Genomic DNA, 27,643 nt, shown 5'->3' with positions numbered 1-27,643 from the left:
TTTGGACCCTGTGGGTTATTTTTAAATCTTATAAAGTTGGATTGGATTTGATGATTGAAGGCCTCTGAACCAGTGGTTAGGTGTTGTCCCTCAGAAGGAACAGTTTGATATTTTATTATAGGGCAAAAAATACCCTATAATAAAATGCCGTATTAAACTGTTCCTCTGCAGGTGATCACTTAGCTGTTTTACAACTGCTTTCAAGAATTATTATTTTTTTTTTTAAGAGAAATGAGAGGTTGGAAATTGGCCTATAATTAGCTTAGACAGCTGGGTCAGTGATGGCTTTAAGCAATGGTTGAATTACTGCCACCTTCAAAGTGGCACATAACCCATTAATAAAGAGATTTATTAAGATCTATTGAAGACTGACACATTAATTAATGCAAAGGCTTCTTTGAGCAGTTTAGCAGGAATGGGGTCTAATAGACATGTTGATAGTTTGGAAGTAGTAACTACTGATGTTAACTCACAAAGATCAATCTGAGAGTCTAAATACCAGCAGTACTGAATGACCTGAACATGAAGATATGTCTGTGAAATTCATGAAGCCATTACTAGCTACAGTTATGTTCAAAATAATAGCAGTGCATTCAAAAACATGAATAAAGCTCAGAATCCTTATAGTTTTTATTTACAGGCATTGGGGACACTGCACATTATATTTTAAATCAAAACATACAGGAAAATGTATACGTTTTTCAATTACTTTAGGAAATGAAGAAAAATGAATGTTGGGCTGTTCAAAAAAATAGCAGTGTCTGCATTTTTCTTTATAAACTCAAATATTCACTTTATGAACTGAAATCTTTAGGAATTAGCATTCCTGTGAATCACTAAACTAATATTTAGCACCATAACCACTGTTTTTGAGAACTGCGTCACATCTGTGTTGCATGGAGTCGACCAACTTCTGGCACCTGTGAACAGGTATTCCAGCCCAGGATGATTTGGCAACTTTCCACAATTCCTCTGCATTTCTTGGTTTTGCCTCAATAACAGCATTTTATCAAGTTTTCTATGGGATTAAGGTCCAGGAATTGGGCTGACCACTCCATAACTTTAATTTTGTTGGTCTGGAACCAAGATGCTGCTCGCTTACTGGTGTGTTTGGGGTCCCTGTCTTGTTGAAACACCATTTCAAGGGCATTTCCTCTGCAACATAAGGCAACATGACCTCTTCAAGGATTTTGATATATGCAAACTGATCCATGGTATGCAATAAATAGGCCTGACACCATAATAAGAGAAACATCCCCATATCATGATGCTTGCACCACCATGCTTCACTGTGTACTGTGGCTTGAATTCAGTGTTTAGGGGTCATCTGACAAAGTATCTGGGGCCCTTGGACCCAAAGAACAATCTTACTTTCATCAGTTGACAAAATGTTTCTACATTTCTCTACAGGCCAGTTGATGTGCTCTTTGGCAAACTGTAACCTCTTCAGCACATGCCTTTTTTTTTTTTTTTTTTTTTTTTTTTCCCCCCCCACAGTGGGACTTTATGGGGGCTTCTTGCTGACAGATTAGCTTCAACAACAGCTTTATGTCCATTTCTCTCTGGCTTTGCTTTCATTTTAGAGCACTGGAGATCATTTTAGCCGAGCAGCCTATTGTTCCCCCTCTCCAATTACCACTTTAAAGAACGCTGTTCTTTTAAACAATGTCTTTTAAACAGCCCATTGTTCTCAGGTTTTCAGTGAAATGTATGTACAACATGTGTTGGCTTCATCCTTAAATAAGGGCCACCTGATTGACGCCTGTTTTTTCACAGAATAAATGACCTCACTGATTGGACTCTACACTGCTATTGTTTTGAACACGCCCCTCTCAATTATTCAATTACACAGACTCAGGAGCATGCATCTCATGAATGTTGGCTCTGTTGGTTTTCTATGACTCTACTACACCTACTGGTAAATTATGTTATGTAGTAATATGATTTCTACCAAAAATATTGATCTGGTTAATTATGTTGGACTGCTATTATTTTGAACACAACTGTAAATTAATACTCCAGTCAACAGAGATGTCCCAGCTTTACAGAGTGTTTTTTTGTTTGTTTTTTTTTTTTTTTTAAATAGAGCAACAAACTTTTTTCCAGGCGTAACAAGGAAAGCATTTTAGGACCCAGGGGATAGCAGGGAGAGTATAAAAGGGGAAGTGGCACCTGCACCAAGAGGGTCTGTACTTCATCCATGTTGAAGCAGGTGGTCTAACCAATCCTTGGCTGCTCCTCCACTGGCTATATGCCACTTGTTTAAAAGAATATGTAAAAATTAAAGAGTGCAGTGGCACTAGCAGTTTATAAATACGTGGAGTGGTGTACCTTGTCAGGCAAACAGCAACCACCTGAAAGCATCGACTCAATCTCACCAGCAGGAGGCAGAAACGGGTGCCTTAAGACCATTCCACTATAAATATAAATCTACTTAGCGTATGCAATAAGTGTCTTGCTAAGACTAATCAGCACACTGCAAACGCTATGCACAACCAATCAGTACACACACTTTAGAAGATCAGCTTTCCATCATGTCGTAGCCTCCACTCAGACTGCATATTGCCCAACAGTACTGTACCACAGCTGTTCACCTACTAACACACACTGATAAAATTCCACGCTTAAATAATGTCCCACATTCAGTTAAAAGCATACGGGAGAGGAGCAGTGATAAAATGGGAGGGGAGAGAGAACAAAAAACAGGGGACAGTGACAACGCTCCCGGGTCCACCGTCCTGCCAAGACACACATTCATTACATGCCAGTGTATGTAATGCCATTAGTTTTTCACAATGCATTACACTGAAATGCCATTCCACATGATAAGCTGCCCACACAGTGTGATTATCATTACAATAGCTAAAAAGAAACCATGATATGATAAACATCACCTCTGTCCATTTTACACTCTGTTCAAGAGCTAGAAATATTCCTTTTATACCTTAATCACGGACAGCATATTCCCAGGATAGTATGAACAATACTCACACGATCAACAAGAGCAAATTGGGTTTCTAACTGCTGTAGTGCTTACCACAGTGTACTTCTCCGTCACCACTTCCAGGTCAGTACAGGGAAGAAAGGTCAGCAGCTGCTACCACTTCTCCTTTTATACTCTCCCTGCTGTCTCCTGGGTCCTAACATCTTCCCTGTTACACAGGCTAAATGAAGATCTTATTAAGACACCATTTTCTCTCCAGCTTACAGGTTTTCTGCATGAAGCCAGGCATTTGAGTTACACCACGGAGTCAGGCACTTCTGATTTTGAAGCTTTCCTTTTCAGAGGAGCCACAGAATCCAAAGTCCTACGCAGTGAAAATGTAAAATTGATGAGATAATCTACCTTCAGGGTTCAGGAAATACTGAGGCCTACATTTTTATTGATGTTAAAATCATCCAATATAATGATTCAAAAAAATTAAAACTTTAATTACTAAGCTGGAATGGAAGATGCTGCTACTCCTCCTCCTCGACCTGTGCTTCAAGCATTCTGACAGTTACTGTGACTCTGGGGTGTTCATTCATTTAAACTAACATATTTATCCTGCTGTAACCAGGTTTGTATGAGGCAGAATTAATATGTGCCTCTCAGCCTATGACAGCTAGGATAGACTAAAGCCCTCCTGTGACCCTGAAAAAGATAAGTGGGAGAGTGGATAGATGGATTTTATTAGGGCAACAACACAATGATTTTATCAATAGAGTATATTTGATACAAACATTTACATAATTTTTCAACACCAGGATGTTTGTAAAGTTTACAATTTCATTAAAATACCAATAAACCAGGTGACAAATGTATTCCTTGGAATATGATTTTTTTTTTTCTTTTCTTTTCTAGTGGACTTGGGAGCAGGTACTGTCTCTATGGGGATGGGGTTTTGGGGGGAGTGCTGGACTTCTGAAAGATTGAGACAAATATTTCAGATTATCATGCTACAGACTGAAAAATGTGTGGAGACAGTATTTCATTCTTCCAAAGTATCCATTTATTAGAAAAGTTCTTGACTCATATACTGATTACAAAAATAAGAAAAAAAAAAAGCCCCTTTTAGTTCAGTTTACAGTATAAAACATGGATGCAGCTTCCACAGTGGAAAAACACAGCCAGTGTGGAAGTGCTTTAAACCTGCATTTTATCTGAATTCCACCAGCATGTACATTCACAGTCACACCCACCCCTACTCATCACATCTGGCTTTAGCTGCTGGTCAGGCTCTCCAACTGGGCTTCCAAAGCTTGCACTGTGAAGCCCGGGGTCTTTAGCATCAACAGCAGGGTTGGAAACACTGGGACTGTGATGATAAGGGCCGCTGCTCGGTGGCACAGACCAGCCCACCATGCAAGGCAAGTTGAACACGGTGGACTGTGATGCAGGTACAGCAGCCAGATAGGGGGCCTGGTTCTGTGGAGCCATTGTCCTGAAATTCCTCTCCAACGTGTCGTGGTTGTACTGCTTCCAGAGCGGGGGCCGTCCCTCTCCCTGAAACTGAATCACAGAAAGGTGGACTGTTAGTAAAACCACAACACAGAGTTTCAAATTATAGGCACTACATTTGATGGAAGCCAATCAATTCCCCAGATAACTACTGAAATATGAACAGATCAATTGTGTTTAATAATGAGAGCTGCTTACATGAGGCACATGTGGGGGGAGGTGGTTTGATAGTCCATGAAGTGGGCCGCCATTATTGAGGAACGGAGCCCCTGAACACCAGGTGACTTTATTACTCCTTCTAAGCTTCATCCGTCTGTTCTGAAACCAAGTCTTCACCTATAAAAAGAAAACCAAAGAAAGAAGTCATCAAATGAATGAGCATAACTGAGCCAGAAGTGAGCATCAAATTCCATTTAATATCCTTGTATTGTAGCAACCTTCAAAGAATAAAAGCACTCGCCTGTTTGTAGCTCAGTCCTGTTGTTTGTGCCAGTTCCTTCATTTCACATGGTTTCAGCTGAGCCTGCAGACTGAACCGATGGCGAAGGACATTTAATTGTTTCTCAGAGAAAACCACCCGGGCCTTCTTTCTGGGTTTCTCTGCATGTGGAGCCTTCTCTGGAGCAGTGCTGGCACAGACCTGTTCCTCCTCTGCTGCAGAGCTGGAAACAGCCTCAGCAGCATCACCGTTGCTGTTGGTTGTCTCCTCATTAAGAGCGTTCTCTGCCCATGCAGAGAGGTCTGGAAGGGAGAGACTCCCTTCAGGGTTGCTGGTTGAGCTCCACGAGTCTGAGGGTAAAAAGACCAAAGCCCAGTGAGCACAAGTCTATACGGTCCACATGGGTCAGCATGGTTTCTGATGTGTTGGCAAAAGTGACTTTAGAACAGACAATGGCACAAAAAAGGGTCAATTGATGAGCCTTACAGAGAACAGTTTCCTGCTCCCACAAACTTCTTGGAATCTGCCACCAGATGTAGCAACAACTTTTCAAAAGTGTTGTGATATTTGGAAACCTTTGAAAACCAAGATGGAGCTGAAGTGGACTCCCACCATTTCTCTCCCACTGTGGAGAGAGAAATGGTGGCTTCTAGCATCAAGCCTTAAACACAGAGTGAAAACTGATGTTTGCAAGTTGCCACAGAGGTTAGCCAGCTCTGCTAATATTAGCTCATTCAGTAACAATGCTGAGTACATACCTGGTGAGAAGCAGGCCTCCATGGGAGAGCTGAAGTTCATCTGTGTCTCCAAGTCTTCCATCTTTGTAGGAAATTTGAAGTTCTGTGGATCAAAACAGGAAAGCTTCAAACCAAGCAGGATGGCGCTGTGTGTCCTAAGACTAACTTAAAAGCAATGATGAGTGGGCTTTTAAGGAGCTTTGAGGGGGTGGGCAGGAATGTGGGGGGTTCTTTCTTCTGTGGGTGACTTTACAGCAGTCATGCCGGTGCCATCGACTGCCCTCATTTGCATGTATTTAAAACAGTTTCTCAGGTTTGAACAAAAGAGTGCAGTTAGAAAGTAGCCACACAAACGAGCTTTACCAAATCCTTCCAGCTTCCACTTTTCACATTTAGCTGTAGGACTAAAACAGGATAGGCAAACTGGACAGCTAAAGGGATTGTGTCACTGTATTAAATTCATTCTGCTTTTATCATTTACTTATTTATTGTGCTCAAAGGTCCGGGCGATGCCACAGCGTATGAAGGGCCGCAGTACGAGCGTTGTATGAACACAAAACACGGCAACAGTGGAGTTTTCAGGTTTCTGGTGTTGTGCCAAAAAGTGATCTCTGATTTTTTTTTTTTTTATTTTTTAAATGTATTTTCTTTGCTTATATCGGTAAATAGACTGTGGTGCACAGGATTTATGAAGGGCTTATGTATAAACAGAAGAAATGACTTGTTTTGTAAATATATTTCTGACTCTGCATCATTGCATCTACATTATAATCAATCCAGGCCTTTTTGGTTACTCTTTATAGAAATGTAATGTTATATTTGTTGCTATTTCTGCAGCCCTCTTGGCCAGATCTCCTCAGGCAAAAAAAAGAGACATTTTTAATGTCACTGATCGTTTTTGCCCTCATTAATAAAGAATATATTCAGTTCAATTTTATTCATATAGAGCCAAATCACAAACAGTGGCGTCAAGACCCTTTAGATTATAAGTTAAAGACCCTACAATAATTACAGAGAAAAGCCAACAGTCAAACGGCCCCTATGATAAAGCACTTGGTGACAGTGAGAAGGAAAATCTCCATTTTAACAGGAAGAAACCTCCAGCAGAACCAGGCTCAGGCTCATCTGCATGTATTTAAACAGGCTCATTGCTTCACAGCAGCTTAGACAGGTCAACACAAACACTTTAACCCCCCCATTATTGTCCTCATGGCCGTGGTGCCGTTTGTGCTCCCAGGTGTCTGTCTGCATTAACTTGGTAATGAACCTTATGGGTGGTAGCAGGATGTGAGGCAGGGACTCTCACACACACATTAGCGTATGTTTAGTGGTCTATAGGTGTGTCTTTCTGAGGCTCAATGAGCCAGATGCATGAGTCTGGGGGTTGATGGGGGGGTTGGTGTTGATGAAGCTCCAGTTTTCCTTTGACTGCAGGGACTGACTTATGTTGGTGTTTTAGTGTCAGTGACTGTGACAATGTAGAGGTGCATTTCAAAGAAGCTGCAGACGAACATTTGCTGCTTTGGAAACTCAGTAAAGTTCTCCAAACGACCTGCAGCAACAAGATTCTGACTTCAGATCTACATCAGTGTTAATCATCATCTGTATGTATTATTGGTCTAATGTGGCTTATTGTCAAACATCTTCATTCATTCATGATTTAAATTCTTCATTTTCATATCATACAGTGAAGGATCATAAATCAGACACAGGTCTGTAACATCTATGTCTACGTCTATGACAAATCATATTCACCAATGTAAAGTTTTATATATAAATGTTTATGTAATTGGGCTCCCCATGTGGTCTGTGACTTTCTGCTTCCTCTTAGAGCTCTGGGTTCAGTAACAGTCTGGAAGATCCTGGCTAAAGCCACAAAAGTTGGTCAAGAGCTCAGAATAACCACTGATCATTTTTGTTCTAATGCAGCTGTTGGAATATTCATGGTATATGCCACTTATATATCTTACATACATTTACTTCCCTGAGAAATTTGTCTGGAAAATAACTTAACTGATTAAAAATACAGAATCTTATAATCTTCTGTGTCATCATGACCTTTGTATTCTGACTGTACAATGAGCCACACTGATGAAGACTAAACAATGATAGAAATGGAGACTTCGAGGTCACCCTGTTTTTGAATTTCTGTTTTCCACATTCTGTTTTGTAAATGATGTAATCAAGACTGATATGCTGTGACTATATGACAACTGTAACTTGAATTAGAGCCAGTACTTCATGCCATCTCACACGTGTATGGTATGCAGTTCTGACCCGGATTAATCTGTAAACTGTTTGGAAATGGCTTTAATAGATTTAATATTTGGACTCCTTATTCCGTTGTGTTATGTCATTCCTGTTTGAGAAACGAACACGCAGAAACATAAAGGCTTAAACAGCAACAGCACACACTCCTATTATTTTAAATTCCTTCAATTGGTGACGCCCGATGTGATCAAACAGGAATGTTTTTGATTTTGATGTTTTTATTTGTTTTTGAGTTTCTTGGGAATAAGGAGTGAATTTGGCCACCGATAATCGCCGCTTCGAGGTTCCTCGTGACAGTACTGACTTCCAGACTCTATCAGTGACCAGGAGATCTCCATCTAAAGGTTGGCAGAGACCTTTTCTAAATATCTGCATATTGAATTGTATCAAATTATAATGGTCACTGGTGGTAAGACAGGAGGAAGGTGTAATTCGAGCCATTTCACACAGGTGTAAAAGTTTAAGAGAAAAGAAATAAGTTGACAAGAATAAGAGTAAAGAAAAATAGGCAAAACGAATAGCAGGTGATGAGTCTGGGTGGGATACTGGCCGACCCACTGAAAATACCTATTCATGGGGTTTTCAGGTTTAGGGCCTTTGGTTTTTCTGAAATCTAAAGCAGAACATTTGTCTTTACTCATATCCTTTGGAAAGTTGAGCGGCGTAAACAGTGACGCGTCTGTCTACGGCTCCCGGTAGAAAAGTTGACAGAGTAAACACTGGTGGTTTTCGCGATTCTTTTCACGAACCTTGATCTCAGAAATCCATAAAAGCAACTAAAACCCTTTAAAAGCCCAAGAGATAAAAAATAAGAGAGAAAGAATAAAGAAACAGTAAAAGAATAGAGAAATGAAGCAATAAAGAGAAGGGTTTTGTAATAAAAATCCTAAAAAAAGAAAATATAAATGGTACCTTGCTAATATTGTTTTTGTTCTTGCAGTTCGACTGACAAAATGACTGACGACACTGGGTGTAGAAAAGGGGCTCCGATTAAAAAGAGGGTGAAACTTCAAAAATAACTGGTGATGTAAAATTATTTTAGAGTAAACTTCCAAGCAGAGATATTAAGCTGAAAGCTAAGTTTAAAGGAGAAATCTCTCCATCCTATTCAGGTAAAAGTTGGAGACTGGATCAGCTAGCAATAAAGAAACTGGTGCAGATCGAGGCGTTCAAGCTCCATAAACTCATAAAAAAGGCTCCTGGTGCTCAAGAAGGAGGAGGAGGCCAACCATCTCACAGACAGGTGACCTGAGAGATCTTGACCAAGTCTGAGCCCAGGAGGACAGTCATCAACAGGAGATGTCCTCGACGTGGGGAGAGTTAGGCCTTATGCACACTCAGTCACAGGGTCTCAGTGAAGAACCAGAGCACATTAGAGGGTCAAAGGTCAAAGAACTCCCAGGCAGAAAGCAATTGTTTTCAATGTTTTAATTACAGTTATGCTATATTCAGTAGTCTGACTCAACTACTATTATAAGGCCACCTCTACAGGGGCCAGAACTTTGTGGTTTCAAGAGTATAACTTGTTTAATGCTTCCTCCAACACTAACTATTGTTCTCTTATAAATTCCCATGAGGCCTCAGGGGGACACGCCCTGATTTCAGTTTAGACCAAAGATGACAAACCTGCAGTGAGCTGCATGTAAGGTCAACAAGCAATGGGGTTGTGAGTATGATCTGACCTTAAAAATATCTACATTTTGACTAAGGACTTTGTCCATAACATTTTTGTTTTGTTTTGTTTTGTGGTGAAAATTCCACTGCAGGGGTTTAGATTTAAAAGCTTAGAATTACACAAAATGAAATAAGATAAAAAAAAAAAAAATAGTTAAAGCCTCAATTTCACTGCTGAACTAGTAACAACTGCTGATGTTGTTTTAGGTCAAGGTTATGCATTTTTCCCCTTCACAATTTAGTAACTTGAGGTTTATGAAGCCATATTTTGTCTGCCATAATTATGCTTTTCTTTGGGGTACAGACCCTTACAGAATAAATAGGATTTTGAGTCCAGTAGAATCCTTTGAAATGATTTTGTTGATCTCTCTAAGATATTTTATTTCCTCAGATTTTCATGCCAAAGGAGTCAGAATTGAACAGTAATTTTACAGGTACAACTTAAGGACATTAATTTGCATTTTGAATTTCTGAGTTTGAGACCAAAATGCAAAAGTTAACTTTACAATTGGATGAAAAAGGAGACGGCTGACACTGAGCTTATAAAAAAACAAAACAAAAAAAAAAACCCAAAACACAAACACTTGCAATGAAGAAGCAGCTCACTCACTCACTCACTCACTCACTCACTCATAGACAGACAGAAACTCAAATTAGCTTTTTGCTTGATCTGATATTTAACTCTAGGTGCATTAAATCAGGTTCACTTTTGGTGGATTGAATCCACTTACTTAGTAAATTAGTGGTAAATGAAAATTGTAAGCTCATTTTCTCAGGCTGATTAACAAAATAAAAGATTTATAACTAAAAGCCATTGAATAAATACATCCTTAGAATATTTATGGGCATTTTGATGTCCTGTCTTAGTTTGTGCAAATTTAATTATTGACCCACAGACCTGCAGGTATTTTGTTTAATTGACAGGAAAAAATTGGAACTTTCTTAACTGGACTTTTTCCACAGGTACCTGAGATCATACCTGAGACATCATGTGCCTTTCACTAACCCTTTATTTGTAAATTAACTGAAATAATACAAAAACCCTGAAATCTCAACTGCGCAAAATCAAACAGGAAGCCAGGGAGAAAGAAGAAAACACAGTAAACTGGAAACACACAGCTAGGGGTTAACACTGACAACACGACAACAGCAAACAGAGGAAAACTGAGCACTTAAATACACACAAGGAAGTCAGGGAGAGTGGAAACAAATGAACCTAATACCAGAGGGAAGCAAAACTAAACACAAAGCACAGGGAACACAAGACTGTTCCCTTGAGTCACTTCCTGTTTTATTTTGACAGAGACGCAGACCTGACACTGAACACTGGGAAACACAAGGAACTAGAAAATGAAACAGAACCAAACCCCACAACAAAAGAAAAAACCAGAACAGACAAAATAAAGCCAAAACAAAACACACAGGGTCAAACAGACCATGACAATAAGATTTTACCAAGAAAATATAGCTTGTTTATTACCAGTCTACTTTGTGTTATTTGTTAAATGATCATTTTAAAATATAGAAATATCAACAAACATGCAATTATTGTGGCATATATTTATTAAAATGTTTTACTGGCAATTTTAATTTGAGTCACCCAGTGACCGGAACAAAAACACTTGATGTTTGTGTTCTGGTTTTGTAGGTTACTTGGAGAGACTGCATATAGTTCAGTCTAATTAAGACTAATCAGTGCTGAACAGCCCCATCATTTGTTTAGCCCTGTGATGTCATTTCATTTAAGATTTTTGCACAGATTATTGAACTTTACTCAGTATTGGATCGGAAAGGAAATCTGTAGTATTGAACATCACTATTGATGACAGAATATGAGCTTTAGTGATGGCGCTGCAGTGCCAAAAAGCATTATTAAACTGTATCCTGAGTAACTGGAGATATGAACATGTGTGCAGGGGGCTTCTGTGCTGTCTCTGGATTCAGTGTCACAGAGACGTCTCTGCTGCGGTCAGGAGCTGTTAATAAATATATTAATCGTTTTAAAAAGTGCATGACAGATCAGTCATTCAGAGGGGAACAAATAAACAACAATACTTACATGATGTCAAATGGCTGAAAAGGAAAAGACAATTTCAGGTTTTACTGTTTAAAATCCCGTACAGTCTCACTGTACATAATCATTTCAATTCACAATAACATACTGAAGAAACACTGTAACTGAGTCTTGACCTGCTGCTTCTGATTAACTGATGAACTTCTTCAAATCTCTCACTTTTCTTCTTCTGCGAACAGCAGATCCAGCAGCAGCAGCAATGAGACCAAGAACAACCCCTCCAGTGATGAAGAGGATGTCAGAGGGCTTCTCTGCTCAGGAGAAAACAAAGATAATGCTGAGTTATGGTTTGTTTCCATTATCGTTCCACTGTTTGGAGTTTCATATTTTTGTCACGGTTGCTGCGGCTAACTAGACGGGGAGGACCTCAGAGCAGGACACAGGCGAAAGCAGGATTGATACATTATTTTATTGACAACACTTTGACTCAAACAGGCTGGTCAGGAGCCGGCTACACAAAGAAGACCTGAAATCCCAAAACACCAAACACACAGCAGAGCCGTTAAAATGTTTTAAAGAACGTGCGTCATTCCAGCATGCACTTTGCTGAATGCAAGAGCACCAAGTTCAGCTCGTGTGTGTGTAACAGTGCATGAACATGGCTACAGGCACTTTCTCTTTAATTTTAGCTTGCACGCCATTGAGCTCTGAAGCCATTACAGCGGCCCCATTACAGGTAAATGGTAAATGGTAAATGGATTAGTTCTTATATAGCGCTTTTCTACTCAGTATGAGCACTCAAAGCGCTTATACAACCTGTTTGCATTCACCCATGCACTCCCATTCATACAAGCACTTCCATTTTTACGAAGCTAAGTGCTTTTAATTACCTAACATTCACACGCATTCATACTCCGACAGAACGGTCGGAGAGCAACTTGGGGTTAAGTATCTTGCCCAAGGATACATTGGCATGTAGCCCGGAGTAGCCAGGATTCGAACCGCTGACCTTCCGATCAGTAGGTGACCTGCTCTACCTACTGAGCTACAGCCACAGCCACCTGTCTGAGCTACAAGTTTGTCAGCACAGTCGTACTTCTCCAACAGTCCCAAGACGTACTCGGCAATGGCAGGAGCGCATCTGTCCTCACTCACATCATCAAAGCCCAAAAACGCTTCCTCCACCTCACAGCCTGCTTCAGATGTAGCCACTGATGGAATTTAAATAACAAGAAGAGTGTGTGTGCTGTCTGCTGTTTAAGCCTTTAGGTTTCTGCGTGTTCAGGAATGACAAACAACAGAATAAGGAGTCCAATTATTAAATTTAATAAAGCCATTTCAAACAGTTTACAGATTAATCCGGGTCAGAACTGCATACCATACTCGTGTGAGATGGCATGAAGTACTGGCGCTTTCTAATTCAAGTTACAGTTTTCATATAGTTACAGCATATCAGTCTTGATTACATCATTTACAAAACAGAATGTGGAAAACAGACAATTTCAACAACAGGGTGACCTCAAAGTCTCCATTTCTATCATTGTTTAGTCTTCATCAGTGTACAGTCAGAATACAAAGGTCATGATGACACAGAACATTATAAGATTCTGTATTTTTAATCAGTTAAGTTATTTTTCAGACAAATTTCTCAGGGAAGTAAATGTATGTGGCATATATCATATTCCAACACCACATATTTTAATATGACCGAAATCTGAGCTTGGTTTGTAACATCTGTGGTCTCATCTACTACAGCAACGAATGGGGCAGCACCCATCATTTCTAATGTCACTTCTAATGACATCACCGACTGCTTCAATTAAGTCATTTTTTATATTCTATTTGACAAGCCAGAAAATACAGTGGATGTCTCCAAATGTCTAGCTAACCTGTCATCTTTCTCAGCAAAAGCATGTAATAGTTCAACATAGTTGCCACGATTAGCAGAGCCTGTACTTTCATCATTTCCACGGAATTCCAGCTGTTTGCCAAGGAAGCAGGTGGCATTGATGAGCTCTTTTAAAATCTCTCGATTCTCCTTAACCTTTGCATTGTGGATGCTGATGTTAGGTCTTTGCTGTTCGTCCAAAGCCAAGTCTATCCTGGACATCCCGAACGTTTTTAGTGCGATTAGACTTTGAATGTGCGCGGTGGAACGCTCATGTTTGATGAGGCTTCTTCGTAAATTCTTCAGGTCGCAATATCCCATCTGAGTCCACACATTGTGACAAGTTGAGAAAAGAAGGCAGGAAAAGCAGAAAAGGCAGTTTCTTGCTGGACATCCACACAGCCAGCCTTTTCGTGTGTACCAGTCTGTCTGCAAAGAGCGGGTCTTCTGTCCCATAGTCTGAAGCAAACCTTTCAGTTGGTCTTCCTTTAATTATTATCTCCTGCTTCTTTCAGTTGAGATGTTATCTTCCATGTTGAACATAAGGCTAAGCAAGAGGAAAAACTAACTGGCCTTGCTAACTGTTTACGGGAGCTTGCCACCAAGGAGTCGTAGAATCCCTGGGATCACCAGCGCCTCCTGCCATGAGGCACGAGAACTGCGTGCCTCATCTAGTGTCTCTTCTCAGCAGTTTTATGATCGCTCAGCACAAGAATACGCTACACACATACATTGTTAATGGAACAAACAAAATATAGAAATTCCAATGATGACTCAGGGTCGCCAGGTGTATAAAAAGCCAGGTCACAACACATATTTCACCTACTCTCTTGACTGAGAAGCAAAGATGCCAAAGGTTTACGGCACACAGCAAGCTTTGGACATGATCCTCAACCATGTCAACCCCTGTGACTCCGATGGAGATGAAATAACCCTTGTGCTAAATTCCGACTCTGAAAATTCTTCTGGTAAGATTTCCTATTTTCGTTTGCCGTTTGTTGCGTTTTAGGAAGAGATGAATATCTTTGCGATTGCACATTATTTCAACATTTCACTAATCAAATCTCAAACATGGTCACCCTGTAGATGAGGAAACTTCGCCACCTCCAGAAAAGAGAGGTCGCATGGAGACACATGAGTGGCTGACAGAGACGGCAAAAGACGGCACAGTGTGGCGTGAGGAACAGATCAGAAGGCCTCTGCATCACAGCCCAATTGATTGTTATGCCACAGATGTAGAGCCAACTGCTTTGGCCAGAAGAAAGGTGTCGAGTCGCTTACAGAGTTTCCTCTGTTTCATCACTCTGGAAATGCTTCGGACCATTCAGGAGTGGACTGTCCAGCATGCACGCCAGACACAGCAGGGAAACTGGTTCATGGCCCTCCCTGAACTAAAGGCGTTCATTGCAATCCTCATCCTGCGAGGGATTGTCCGCCTTCCAGCGGTGCATGATGTATGGTCAGCAACACTGGGAGTGCCCGCAATCAGCAAGATTATGGCCCGAAACCGCTTCCAGGACATCATGCGGCACCTACGCTTCGATGACAAGGACACACGCAATGAACGAGTTGCAAATGATCGGTTTGCTGCAGTCTCTGACATTTGGGGGTCTTTTGTTACCAACTGCATTACCTCTTACAACCCAGGAAGGCACATCACCATAGATGAGCAACTTTTTCCAACTAAGACCCGTTGCTGTTTCCTGCAGTACATTGCTACAAAACCTGACAAGTTTGGCATAAAGTTCTGGGTGGCATGTGACCTGAAATCCAAGTATGTATGCAACATCATCCCATATCTTGGCAAATACCCCAGTCGTCCCACGGGGGAAAAACTATCAGAAAATGTGGTGATGAAGCTTATGGAACCATTTATGGACAAAGGAAGAACCGTTACCACAGACAATTTTTTTACATCATTGTCACTAGCACAACGACTGCTCAGCCGGAAGACCACACTCCTTGGCACAGTAAACAAGGTTCGCCGTGAGCTTCCAGACTCCGCCAAAAAGACTTTGGCCCGTGAGGAATTCAGCACACAGGTGTTTTCAACCTCTGGTGCCACACTGACCATTTACGCGCCCAAACGGAGAAAGACTGTCTGCATCCTCAGTAGCATGCACAGTGTGGTGGAGACTGGGGATACCCGGAAAAAAAAACCAAACACAGTCACCGACTACAACAGCCTGAAATGTGGTGTGGATGTCATGGACCAGATGGTGCGAAAGTACACTGTGCGTTCAAGTCGCTGTGTTTTACAACTTTATTGACATTGCAGCACTGAATGCACATGTGCTTTACCAAGTATGCACTGGGGTCAAAGAGAGACGGACGGACTTCTTGGTGAAGCTTGCAAGAGAGCTTGCACAGTCTCATATGGCAGCCAAGGAGGTGCATAAGGAAAACCTTCAGCAGCAACCACTCTCACCTGACACAGGGAAAAGGGCATTGTGCCAGGTGAAGGGTTGCTGCAAGAATAACCATGCCACTAAGCGTTGTGTTTATTGCAACAAGTTGACATGTGGAAAATGCAGAAAGGAGATGTTGTGGCAGTGCCAGATGTGTTCAGACAATCTGTAACAAATATACCAATAAAAATGTGCTGGATAAATATTTTGGTCGTCTTCAGTCCTTTTATAGTCGTATACAACTGTCCATCAATACTGAGATAAAGTATTCCTAAAAAACATAACATAACAACAATCACATAGAACTTATATATACATATATGGAGTTCTAAGTATGGCAGTTCAACACTTCAAAATAAAAAAATAAATTAATATTATTTGAAAATAAGCCAAAACTCTATCAAATAAAAACTTACACTCTAAAGTTAATGGCAGCTTTACACAAGGGCATTTGTGTATGGGCTACGGAACACAAATGATTTATAATAGTTTTACAGATATTTACAGTTAGAATTTCCTTACAGTACATGGCAATAGGAAGCCTACTTTGTCTTGTTGACCGATGCTGAATAAAGGGCATGTAAAAATGTATGAAATGGTCAAAAGTTTATGATACAGTAAATGTGATGAGTGAAACAATACAGTGCATTTTGAAAGCCCCTTCTAGTCCCTACTCAGGAGAGATGTCTCAGGCATTTCAGACTTCTAGGCTCTGCTCAAGCATACCCCTCCCCCTAAGGTCTGTGCTTGAACCTCCAGATCTGGCAGGTAATGGCTGCATTTACAAATGAAAGGGGGTCGTCTAGTGTCTAGCTGTGCTGGCCTCATTTGCATGACACAATTCACAGCTGCCATTTGGCAGCACCTTGGGATTTAAAGGTATAACTGCCACTTGGCAGGAGTCTGGTAGTTCTAGTGTTAAATACATGCAGATGAGCCTGAGCCTGGTTCTGCTGGAGGTTTCTTCCTGTTAAAATGGAGATTTTCCTTCTCACTGTCACCAAGTGCTTTATCATAGGGGCCGTTTGACTGTTGGCTTTTCTCTGTAATTATTGTAGGGTCTTTAACTTAAAATCTAAAGGGCCTTGACGCCACTGTTTGTTGTTATTTGGTGCTTTATAAATAAAATCGAACTGAATTGAATTTTCCAAAAAATGATTGTATTTAAATTGCTGTAGATTAATTTTTGGCCTAAAATCTGTGAAACATGTGTCAAACATATCTCTCATAAATGATATTATTACATCACTGTGAGTGAGAAACAACACTCCTGTCACAGGTAGAAGCTGCAATCACTTCTTAGCAAAGTGACTTTCATATATTCTTTATTAATGAGGGCAAAAACTATCAGTGACATTAAAAATGTCTCTTTTGTTGCCTGAGGAGATCTGGCCAAGAGGGCTGCAGAAATTGCAACAAATATAACATTACATTTCTATAAAGAGTAACCAAAAAGGCCTGGATTGATTATAATGTAGATACAATGATGCAGAGTCAGAAATATATTTACAAAACAAGTCATTTCTTCTTTTTATACATAAGCCCTTCATAAATCCTGTGCACCACAGTCTATTTACCGATATAAGCAAAGAAAATACATTTAAAAAAAATCAGATCACTTTTTGGCACAACACCAGAAACCTGAAAACTCGACTGTCGCCGTGTTTTGTGTTCATACAACGCTCGTACTGCGGCCCTTCATACGCTGTGGCATCGCCTGGACCTTTGAGCACAATAAATAAGTAAATGATAAAAGCAGAATGAATTTAATACAGTGACACAATCCCTTTAGCTGTCCAGTTTGCCTATCCTGTTTTAGTCCTACAGCTAAATGTGAAAAGTGGAAGCTGGAAGGATTTGGTAAAGCTCGTTTGTGTGGCTACTTTCTAACTGCACTCTTTTGTTCAAACCTGAGAAACTGTTTTAAATACATGCAAATGAGGGCAGTCGATGGCACCGGCATGACTGCTGTAAAGTCACCCACAGAAGAAAGAACCCCCCACATTCCTGCCCACCCCCTCAAAGCTCCTTAAAAGCCCACTCAGCATTGCTTTTAAGTTAGTCTTAGGACACACAGCGCCATCCTGCTTGGTTTGAAGCTTTCCTGTTTTGATCCACAGAACTTCAAATTTCCTACAAAGATGGAAGACTTGGAGACACAGATGAACTTCAGCTCTCCCATGGAGGCCTGCTTCTCACCAGGTATGTACTCAGCATTGTTACTGAATGAGCTAATATTAGCAGAGCTGGCTAACCTCTGTGGCAACTTGCAAACATCAGTTTTCACTCTGTGTTTAAGGCTTGATGCTAGAAGCCACCATTTCTCTCTCCACAGTGGGAGAGAAATGGTGGGAGTCCACTTCAGCTCCATCTTGGTTTTCAAAGGTTTCCAAATATCACAACAATCTTTTTACCCTCACAGACTCGTGGAGCCCAACCAGCAACCCTGAAGGGAGTCTCTCCCTTGCAGACCTCTCTGCATGGGCAGAGAACGCTCTTAATGAGGAGACAACCAACAGCAACGGTGATGCTGCTGAGGCTGTTTCCAGCTCTGCAGCAGAGGAGGAACAGGTCTGTGCCAGCACTGCTCCAGAGAAGGCTCCACATGCAGAGAAACCCAGAAAGAAGGCCCGGGTGGTTTTCTCTGAGAAACAATTAAATGTCCTTCGCCATCGGTTCAGTCTGCAGGCTCAGCTGAAACCATGTGAAATGAAGGAACTGGCACAAACAACAGGACTGAGCTACAAACAGGCGAGTGCTTTTATTCTTTGAAGGTTGCTACAATACAAGGATATTAAATGGAATTGATGCTCACTTCTGGCTCAGTTATGCTCATTCATTTGATGACTTCTTTCTTTGGTTTTCTTTTTATAGGTGAAGACTTGGTTTCAGAACAGACGGATGAAGCTTAGAAGGAGTAATAAAGTCACCTGGTGTTCAGGGGCTCCGTTCCTCAATAATGGCGGCCCACTTCATGGACTATCAAACCACCTCCCCCCACATGTGCCTCATGTAAGCAGCTCTCATTATTAAACACAATTGATCTGTTCATATTTCAGTAGTTATCTGGGGAATTGATTGGCTTCCATCAAATGTAGTGCCTATAATTTGAAACTCTGTGTTGTGGTTTTACTGACAGTCCACCTTTCTGTGATTCAGTTTCAGGGAGAGGGACGGCCCCCGCTCTGGAAGCAGTACAACCAGGACACGTTGGAGAGGAATTTCAGGACAATGGCTCCACAGAACCAGGCCCCCTATCTGGCTGCTGTACCTGCATCACAGTCCACCGTGTTCAACTTGCCCCACATGGTGGGCTGGTCCGTGCCACCGAGCAGCGGCCCTTATCACAGTCCCAGTGTTTCCAACCCTGCTGTTGATGCTAAAGACCCCGGGCTTCACAGTGCAAGCTTTGGAAGCCCAGTTGGAGAGCCTGACCAGCAGCTAAAGCCAGATGTGATGAGTAGGGGTGGGTGTGACTGTGAATGTACATGCTGGTGGAATTCAGATAAAATGCAGGTTTAAAGCACTTCCACACTGGCTGTGTTTTTCCACTGTGGAAGCTGCATCCATGTTTTATACTGTAAATATGATCTTCCTGTTAAATACTTGATGTTGATGCTGAACTAAAAGGGGCTTTTTTTCCCCTATATTTTGTAATGCAGTGCATGAATCTTCAAATCTTCAGTGAGTTTTTGTCTAATAAATGATGACTTTGCTACAATGAAATACTGTCTCCATGTGTGTTTTTTTTTAATTAAGTCTAGCATGATAATCTAGAATATTTGATGTTAAAGTCCATGAATTATTCAGAAGTCCTGCCATCCCCAAAACCCCATCACTATAGAGACGGTGCCGCTCCCATCACTTCCCACACTCATCTCTGTTCTTGTCCTGTTGGACCTCAGTGCAGCTTTGATACTGTTGACCTTAACATTTAATTACATAGATTAGAGCATAAAATATGAGGAGTCTTAATTATGGAGTTCCACAGTATGTATAAAATTTACAGAAAATAAGTTGTATAACAGGGCTTTCAAATTGTTGTGTAGTAGCGGGGGGGCATGCCAAAGTAGCAGGCACTTTATGACCGAGACCTTTGCTGTCCTCCATGGACGTCTTTTCCCATTTGTTTCGCTTTTATGAGTTCTATCCAGTGTTGCCAGATCTCACGATAGAAACAAGCTCTGTACAAAGAAGCCCAAAATAAACCCAACTGGCAACTCACAATATTGTATAAAACTGAGGCTGCTGTTAAACAGTTTAGCTCATTTTTTTTGTCTCATTGTGTTTTGGAGCAGTGAAACCCATGTTTCTTAGCCTCATAGAAGAGAAGGATGCACAGTTTTTGTGTGTGTGCTTCTCTGTATTAGCACGTTGCATTAAATCAGCGTGGTGAGCAAAAAATCTGAAGAATGGCTTTGAAACGTCTCATCAGTACCGCAGCTACTTCCTGAGGTGTTTGCGGACACAATTTTAGCCCCCCCCCCCCAATAAGACACACACTCTCTCAAGGTTTACTGTGTTCATGCTTGCAGGTCTCACCTATTCATAGACTTATAAAATACAAGATTTCTATTATAGGCTTTTATTTTCTATCAATCACAAAAAAAAAAAATGTTTGAGTGTATGTATGTGTGTATGTGTGTGTGTGTGTGTGTGTGTGTGGGGGGGGGGGGGGGTGAAGGAGCAGCAGGGGTGCCTAATCAGCGCTGTGCCTCTGTTATTGATCATATCATATGCACAGCTGTTAAATACAGAAAATGCAACTAAAGAAATTTTGCTGCATCTTTGGCGCCCCCCCCCCCCCCCCCCGCCTCCCCCTTCTGAGGCGTCCCTATGCATTGCATATATAGTGTATACCCACTTTTTGCACCACCATCTCCCATCTGAGCTCGGATCCATTCTGTAAGTGCGCTCTCTTTCTCCCACTCTTAATTATGTTTTCTATATTTTCCCCACTTACTGGAGCTCATTTTTATCCTGCCTCCTCACTCTGGGCTGTTATGAGTGTTTGTTTGGGTGTGCGCCCAGTCAACATGGGCGGCACCAGGAAACGGTGGCTTGGAAGGGACAAACTACCTACTACTTGTCTTTTGCTTTATTATAGGGCGCCGAGAGATAATCAACGAGTTTCACTCAGAAAGAAAGTCAAGCCCAAATAAACAACTCCACGTTCAAAAACGAAACACTTATATGCAATGCATCTCAACAATGTTATGGTTTAATTTTAAATAATTTTGAAAGTTAATCTTCAAAAGTACAGAAGCTCTGCTAATGCATATTGTTTTATTGTCAAACTTGCCCCTGAACAAACAGCACGGTCGGCTCTGAAATTCATCATCAAATCATGCAGACGATCGCATTCCACGAGGCCGGCGACCTTTCTCTCAGCTGATCATTAGAATTCTTTTCTTCACATTGATCATGTATGCCTAGATTACTGACTTTCAACCTCAGACGTGGGCTTGAACCATTTCTTAAGCCCAATCATCTGGTCCCCATGCTTGGCAGCCACTTGTGACAGCTCCTGTTTTCTCTTACATGCATGAGAAGCCATGATGGCAGCAGACGATATGAAAAGTCACATGGCAGTCGTGAACCAATCAAATGGCTCAGATTGAAAGAATGTAAATATTGTCACGTGTGTCCACATGGCGCTGGAAATGGAGACGGGGGGAAAATATTTTTTTCTTTTTAGGAAAATTAAAAAGTAGACGGCGCAGAGAGGTGGAGAAGGTGGAAAATGCACCTGGCGCCAGCATAAGTTGAAAGCCCTGTATAAAAATATATACATAAAATAAAATCTATTAAAACAAAAAAGAGAATGCATAAAATAAGTGTATACATAATAATGAAGATGGTGAATATTACACTAGTGAATGAATATTGGATATTACACAATATAGGAGTGATAAATATTGTTCAGTATGAATAATCTAATATTGCACAGTTACAGTGGGTGAGTGTGAGAGTTCAGGGTGGTGATTGCTCTGGTGAAGAAACTGTTCTTGAGTCTGTTTGTTCTGGCTTTGATGCTCCTGTAGCTCCTGCAGAGATGAGGACACCAAGAAACCTGAAGGTGTGGACCCTCTCCACACGCTCGCCGTCGATGTAGAGGGGGGCTGGGTCAGTCCTGTGCTTCCTGAAGTCGATGATGATCTCTTTGGTTTTCATGGTGTTCAGTGCAGGTTGTTCTCTGACCACCAGGCTGTCATTCAGGACCTCCTCTCTGTAAGCTGCCTCATCTCCCCTTGAGATGAGCCGGACCACTGTGGTGTCGTCAGCAAATTTGGCGATGAGGTTGTTATTGTGGGCCGGACTGCAGTCATGGGTGTAGAGGTAGTACAGGAGGGGGCTCAGCACACAGCCCTGTGGGGAGCCAGTGCTCAGTGTGTCGGTGGAGGAGAGATGGGGGCCAAGTGTCACAGTCTGGGGCCGGTTGGTTAAGAAGTCCTTGATCCAGGAACATGTGAGAGGGGGGAGGCCCAGGGTGTGCAGTTTGGTGGTGAGAATGTCCGGGATGATTGTGTTGAACGCTGAGCTGTAATCCACAAAGAGCATGCGAGCGTAGCTCTGCTGCTGCTCCAAGTGGCTCAACACAGAGTGGAGAGCTACAGCGATGGCGTCCTCTGTGGATCTGTTTGCACAATATGCAAACTGATGGGAGTCCAAAGTGGGGGGAGCAGCCTTCCTGGGGTTCACTGTCAAGAGCACGCCTCATGCTCCTGGACAGTGAGTGGGGTGAAGCGATTTAGCTTCAGTGTAAGGTCAGACCTGCGGCCCTGTCATGTCCTGGGCCGTTGGCCCAGCGTTTTGTGTTAATAGTTTATTTCCTGAGTTTGTCCTCCCTGTATGTTTGTCATGTTCCCAGTGTTGTGACTTGTCTGCGTGTTCCTTGGTTTATCACTTCCTGTTTTATTTTGCCAATGTGATTTCCTTGTGCTTTGTGTTTAGCTTTGCTTCCCCTGTGTAATTAGTTTCATTTGCCTCACCTGTTGTTCCCTGCTGTTTCCTCTTCCCCTGATTACCCATTGTGTATTTAAGCCCTCAGTTTCCATGTGTTCTTTGTTGCGTCGTTGACGTTGTGTGCCCGTGTGTTCCTGTGCTCCCTGTGTCTGCCCGTCGTCTCCCTTCGTCCCCCTTCCAAGGTTTTTGTATTTGTTTTTCCCTATGTAAATAAATACCCTTTTAAGTGATGTTTACCTCTGGTGTCCTGCGCGGTTGCCCTTCCTTGCCTGTTTCCTCCCCGGCCATGACAGAACGACGCAACAAAGAACACATGGAAACTGAGGGCTTAAATACACAATGGGTAATCAGGGGAAGAGGAAACAGCAGGGAACAACAGGTGAGGCAAATGAAACTAATTACACAGGGGAAGCAAAGCTAAACACAAAGCACAAGGAAATCACATTGGCAAAATAAAACAGGAAGTGATAAACCAAGGAACACGCAGACAAGTCACAACACTGGGAACATGACAAACATACAGGGAGGACAAACTCAGGAAATAAACTATTAACACAAAACGCTGGGCCAACGGCCCAGGACATGACAGGCCCCGCTTCTGCCTCCTCTCCCTCCGCCATCGGCGGGTCCTCCCAGACCTGATAACAATCCACGGAGCACCCGGCGGCCTCGCTATGTCGTCTGGGATGTTACGAGTGTAGTGAAAATCACTCGATACTAAAATCTCATGCAAGTAGCCAATGTCCACAAGATCCTGGCGTGTGTAGCAGTTGTACGCTGAGACAGATGCACAAAAACTAACAAACACAAAAAGTACAAAAAAAGAGCACCGAAAGGAAGAGCCGTGAGCCGCAGCGTCTGTGCGCGCCACCATTCATGGCTGAACACTGTCAGTGGGGATGAGTTTATGGCAAACTAACATTTGTCGGCGAGTATGCTGAGTGCACACAGCGGGCTGTCTGATATGAGGCAGCATGGATCAGGAGAGCAGCACTGCAGAAACATCAGAGCTCAGAAAATCCAGGAATTAGTGTCACAGTTCTTCATACCACAGTCATCTCCAGACACTGATACACTGCAGAACATTATCTTATTATTGATTCAGTTTCTTATTGTGCTTTAGCAGACTATTGTGATTTGTTTAGCATGTTGAGTCTGAATGATCATTAATTGAATAAACAGTAGTGTTAGTATACATTTATACGGCCATTGAAAGAACAAATCATGCCAATAGATTAACAGTAAACCTCTGATTCTTGAGACTTTGACAAAATCATGTCCCACAAAAAACAGTGCAAATTCACATTAAATGTAAAAATTCATAAAACATAACTGTGGTTACTTCTGAGAGACTTCTCCACAAATATTATCATTTTTATTTAGTGATTTATATGATTTTATGATATGCGTGCACCAACAAAATCATTTATCTCAAGACAAGAGTCTATAATTTTGAATTGATGAGAAAGTGTTTAAAAGGCTTTTTTAAATATGAAATATCTCAGAAGGATGAAAGAGAAAGTCACGGTTTTAAGCACGTATCAAAGCTTCGGTTTCAAACTCATCACTAGAACAAATATCAGCCCAAAAAGTGGCTGCAGTTTGTCACACAGTGCAACAGTGCAAGGCAAGAGGCCGCAGCCGCAGCAGGCTCAGGCTGTGGTGGAAGCTGGAGACTGGCTACCACCACCCTAGAATCAGAAACAGCTGCAAGGTGCTCAGCTTCTAATAAAGCCCAGGGAGCAACAACAGTCTCTGGGGGTGCTTGAGTAGAGAAAGTCTTAGGTAGCCCAGAGTTGACAGACAAGGGGAGAGAAGCAGACACCGGCTGAGGCTGGGAGCGTCGGCCACATGAGCCCCGCTTCCTCCTGGAAGAGGGGGTGTCAAAAGTGGGGAATGCAGGTTTCTCATCCTGAGCCCACATCTCTTCCAGCAAGGAGGCTGGTGATTTGTAGGATGAATGACCGGACAGCCTCAGGCAGACTGAGCCACAACAAGGCAGGAAGTGAGTCCAGGGGAGATAAGTCCAATAATGGAAAAGTCTGTTACAGTGGAGAAATTAATGTCCTTATTCCATGGCTGCTGATTTGGAGAAGCTGAGTCTGATCCAGGAGGGTGAATTGAATAATGATTCTGTGACTCAAGCAGTCCCTTTATGATGACATTTGAAAGTTTGTGGTGGCAGTGATTGGAGACTGAAGGAGATGAGGTTTCCAGGATCAAAGGTTGAGAGCCACCTGCCAAGTCTTGTCAGCGGTTTCCACCAACCTGTTAGAGAGGGCCAGAAGCTAAGAGCATTCAACTTCATTCTCCACAGTGTAGACTGCTGTGTCTGCTGGGTCCATGCTGGTCAGACTCTACAGTCACGGCGCATGCAAGCAAGCCATATAGTAGTGATGGGTCCGGCAACACTGATGCGTCGAGCTCATAGAGCAAAACCCGTGTCGGTGTGCGTATCGCTATTAGAAAGTGTCATGACCGATACAGGAACTGTTTCGAACTGACACTAATGCACCAAACTGTGTTTATAAGGAAGCGTATCTGTCAGTGGGACGCATCTGCCAGAAGAATCTTTGATCTTTTGCCGGTATTCATTGAATTCATCAATAATCTTGGAGCAGCCTCAAACCAAAAGAGGTTTCAGCTGTGTGGGACCACTTTGATCTCATATCAGAAAATCATTTGTTTTAATTTCCTTGTTGTTTCATCCTGTTCCTCTCAGAGTTTCCACTTGACCTATCTGAATTCAAATTCATTTCAAAGTGATTCTTAGTTCACTATTCATATTATTTTCTGCAGGTTAAATGTTGCATTTGTTCAACAGAGCTTTCGTATTTAAATAAATCCACCTCCTCAATGCTGAGGCATTATAGGGCCAGGCATGAGAATGAAGTCCCAGATACATCCGGGGTAAACCCAGGAATACAGCCATTCTACAACTTACTCACAGTTGCTTTATTTATAATTAATTCCTATTAATTTATTCTGTATCTCATTTTTAACCATCAAGCTTCCAGGAGGCAGATGCTGGATGGGGCTCATCCTGAAGGACTGCCAGCCCCTCAGCATTGTGGAGAGTGAAGGGTTCAGGGAACTGGTCCAGGTCCTTCAGCCCTCATATGTTTTGCCAATCAGAAAGGTTTGTGTGGAAATTATTTAAAGTAGTAGTTGATATATCCAAGTTATTTAATTTTTTATTTAAATATATTGATTTGCTTTTGGTTTGACTTGGTGCAATTTTCAGACCATCAAACAAATGGTGGCCATTAAGTTCGAGGAGCAACGGGAACGAGTGAAAATGGAAGTACAGCGAGCTGTGGCAGTGACTATAACAGCTGACATGTGGACATCTGTGAACATGGAGGCTTACTCAGCTCTTACCTGTCACTACATTAATGAGAATTTGCAGTTGTGTACATCTGTGTTGGGAGTGCAATACTTTCCACAAAGTCACACTGCTGACAATTTGGCCCAAGTCAAAAGGGCCGTGATGGAGGACTGGGTCATAACCAATAAAGTAAAGTGTCTTGTGACGACGCAGCACCAAACATGATTGAATCCACCAGACAGCTCCAAATTCGGCACCCAGTTTGCTTTGCACATAGTTTCAAATTATTAGTTAGAAAATCATGTGATCAAATACCCACACTTACATCCATCAGACACAAAGCCAGGCACATTGTCACATACTTCAGATCAAGCACTACAGCCAAGGAGAAACTTGCTGAAGTGCAGCAACAGATGGGACGACCAACCCTGAAACTCATCAATGAGGTGCCAGCACGCTGGAACAGCACATATGAAATGCTGTCGAGGCTCCATGATGAGAGGGAACCAGTGTGGGTATCTCTGGCCTCTAAAAACAGATTTGACTCAAGTTACAGCTGATGAGCAGACCATCATAGGAGAAACACTTCTTGTGCTTGCTCCTTTCCATCAAGCTACAGTAGAGTTGTCTGAAGAGAGGCGAGTGTCAGGGTTAAAGGTCATCCCGATGATGAAAATGCTCTATCTTACACTAGAGCGTAATGCTTCAACCTTGCACTCACAGGCAGCCATACACCTACATGAACACCTGAAGCGTCGAATCACAGACTCTGATTCCAGTCTGGAGTCATTAAGTGTGTTGACCCCAGCAACACTTCTAGACCTCAGATTTAAATCACTCTGATTCTGCAGTTCCTCCAAGTGCAATGAGGCCATCAGCAGACTGCGGTCAGAATGTGCGTCTGTGATCGGACACACAAATGAGCCCCAGCCGGGACCATCTTCACAACAGTTGTTTGCACCCACTTCAGGCATGTTATTCAGCATTATTTATTTGTTGTTGTTTGGAAATCATGTACTAAAATGCCAATTTGTTGTTTTTTAGATAACCTTTGGCAACATCTCGACATCGAAGTCGGCAGCAGACCCAAAGTGCCGCAGCTGATGCCATCCAGGAGTTGCAAAGGGCAATATTGCCAGGTCCCAGGACCCTTTGAGACACTGGAACAACCAAAAGGCAATCTATCCAAACCTCTTCCACCTTTGCTTACAATTTCTCTGCACTCCAGCCTCATCTGTGCCATGTGAGCGGGTGTTTTCTAGAGCTGGAGAAATTGCATCAAAAAAACTTAACAGACTCAATTTCAAAACGTTGGGGAAACATATTTTTTTTAATAAAAATTTGAAAGAAAAAAATTCCAGTCCACAAGCATCCTCATTCACAACACGTTAACTTATATTTTCACATTGATATATGTTCACATTATTTGTATCTAAAAATATATTTTAAATTTAAACGAAGATATGAAATAATACAA

General features: G+C 41.9%; 1 protein-coding gene across 1 annotated transcript in view; it reads left to right on the top strand.

The window, feature by feature from the left end:
• Window positions 1–18,621, top strand: part of LOC115788181 (uncharacterized) — a 28,488-nt gene extending 9,867 nt beyond the window's left edge. Inside the window, exons 5-7 of the mRNA XM_030741124.1 lie at window positions 11,816–11,923; window positions 17,993–18,074; window positions 18,295–18,621. Coding sequence (XP_030596984.1) covers window positions 11,816–11,923; window positions 17,993–18,074; window positions 18,295–18,322 — 218 coding nt within the window. The 3' untranslated portion in view covers window positions 18,323–18,621. The remainder of the gene's footprint in view (window positions 1–11,815; window positions 11,924–17,992; window positions 18,075–18,294) is intronic.
• The last annotated feature ends 9,022 nt before the right edge of the window (window positions 18,622–27,643 follow it).

The sequence above is a fragment of the Archocentrus centrarchus genome, chromosome 11 (genome assembly GCF_007364275.1).
Source record: "Archocentrus centrarchus isolate MPI-CPG fArcCen1 chromosome 11, fArcCen1, whole genome shotgun sequence".
NCBI classification, from domain to species: Eukaryota; Metazoa; Chordata; class Actinopteri; order Cichliformes; family Cichlidae; genus Archocentrus; species Archocentrus centrarchus.
The sequence above is the reverse complement of the archived record's forward strand: the minus strand, read 5'-3'. Positions and strand labels throughout refer to the sequence as shown.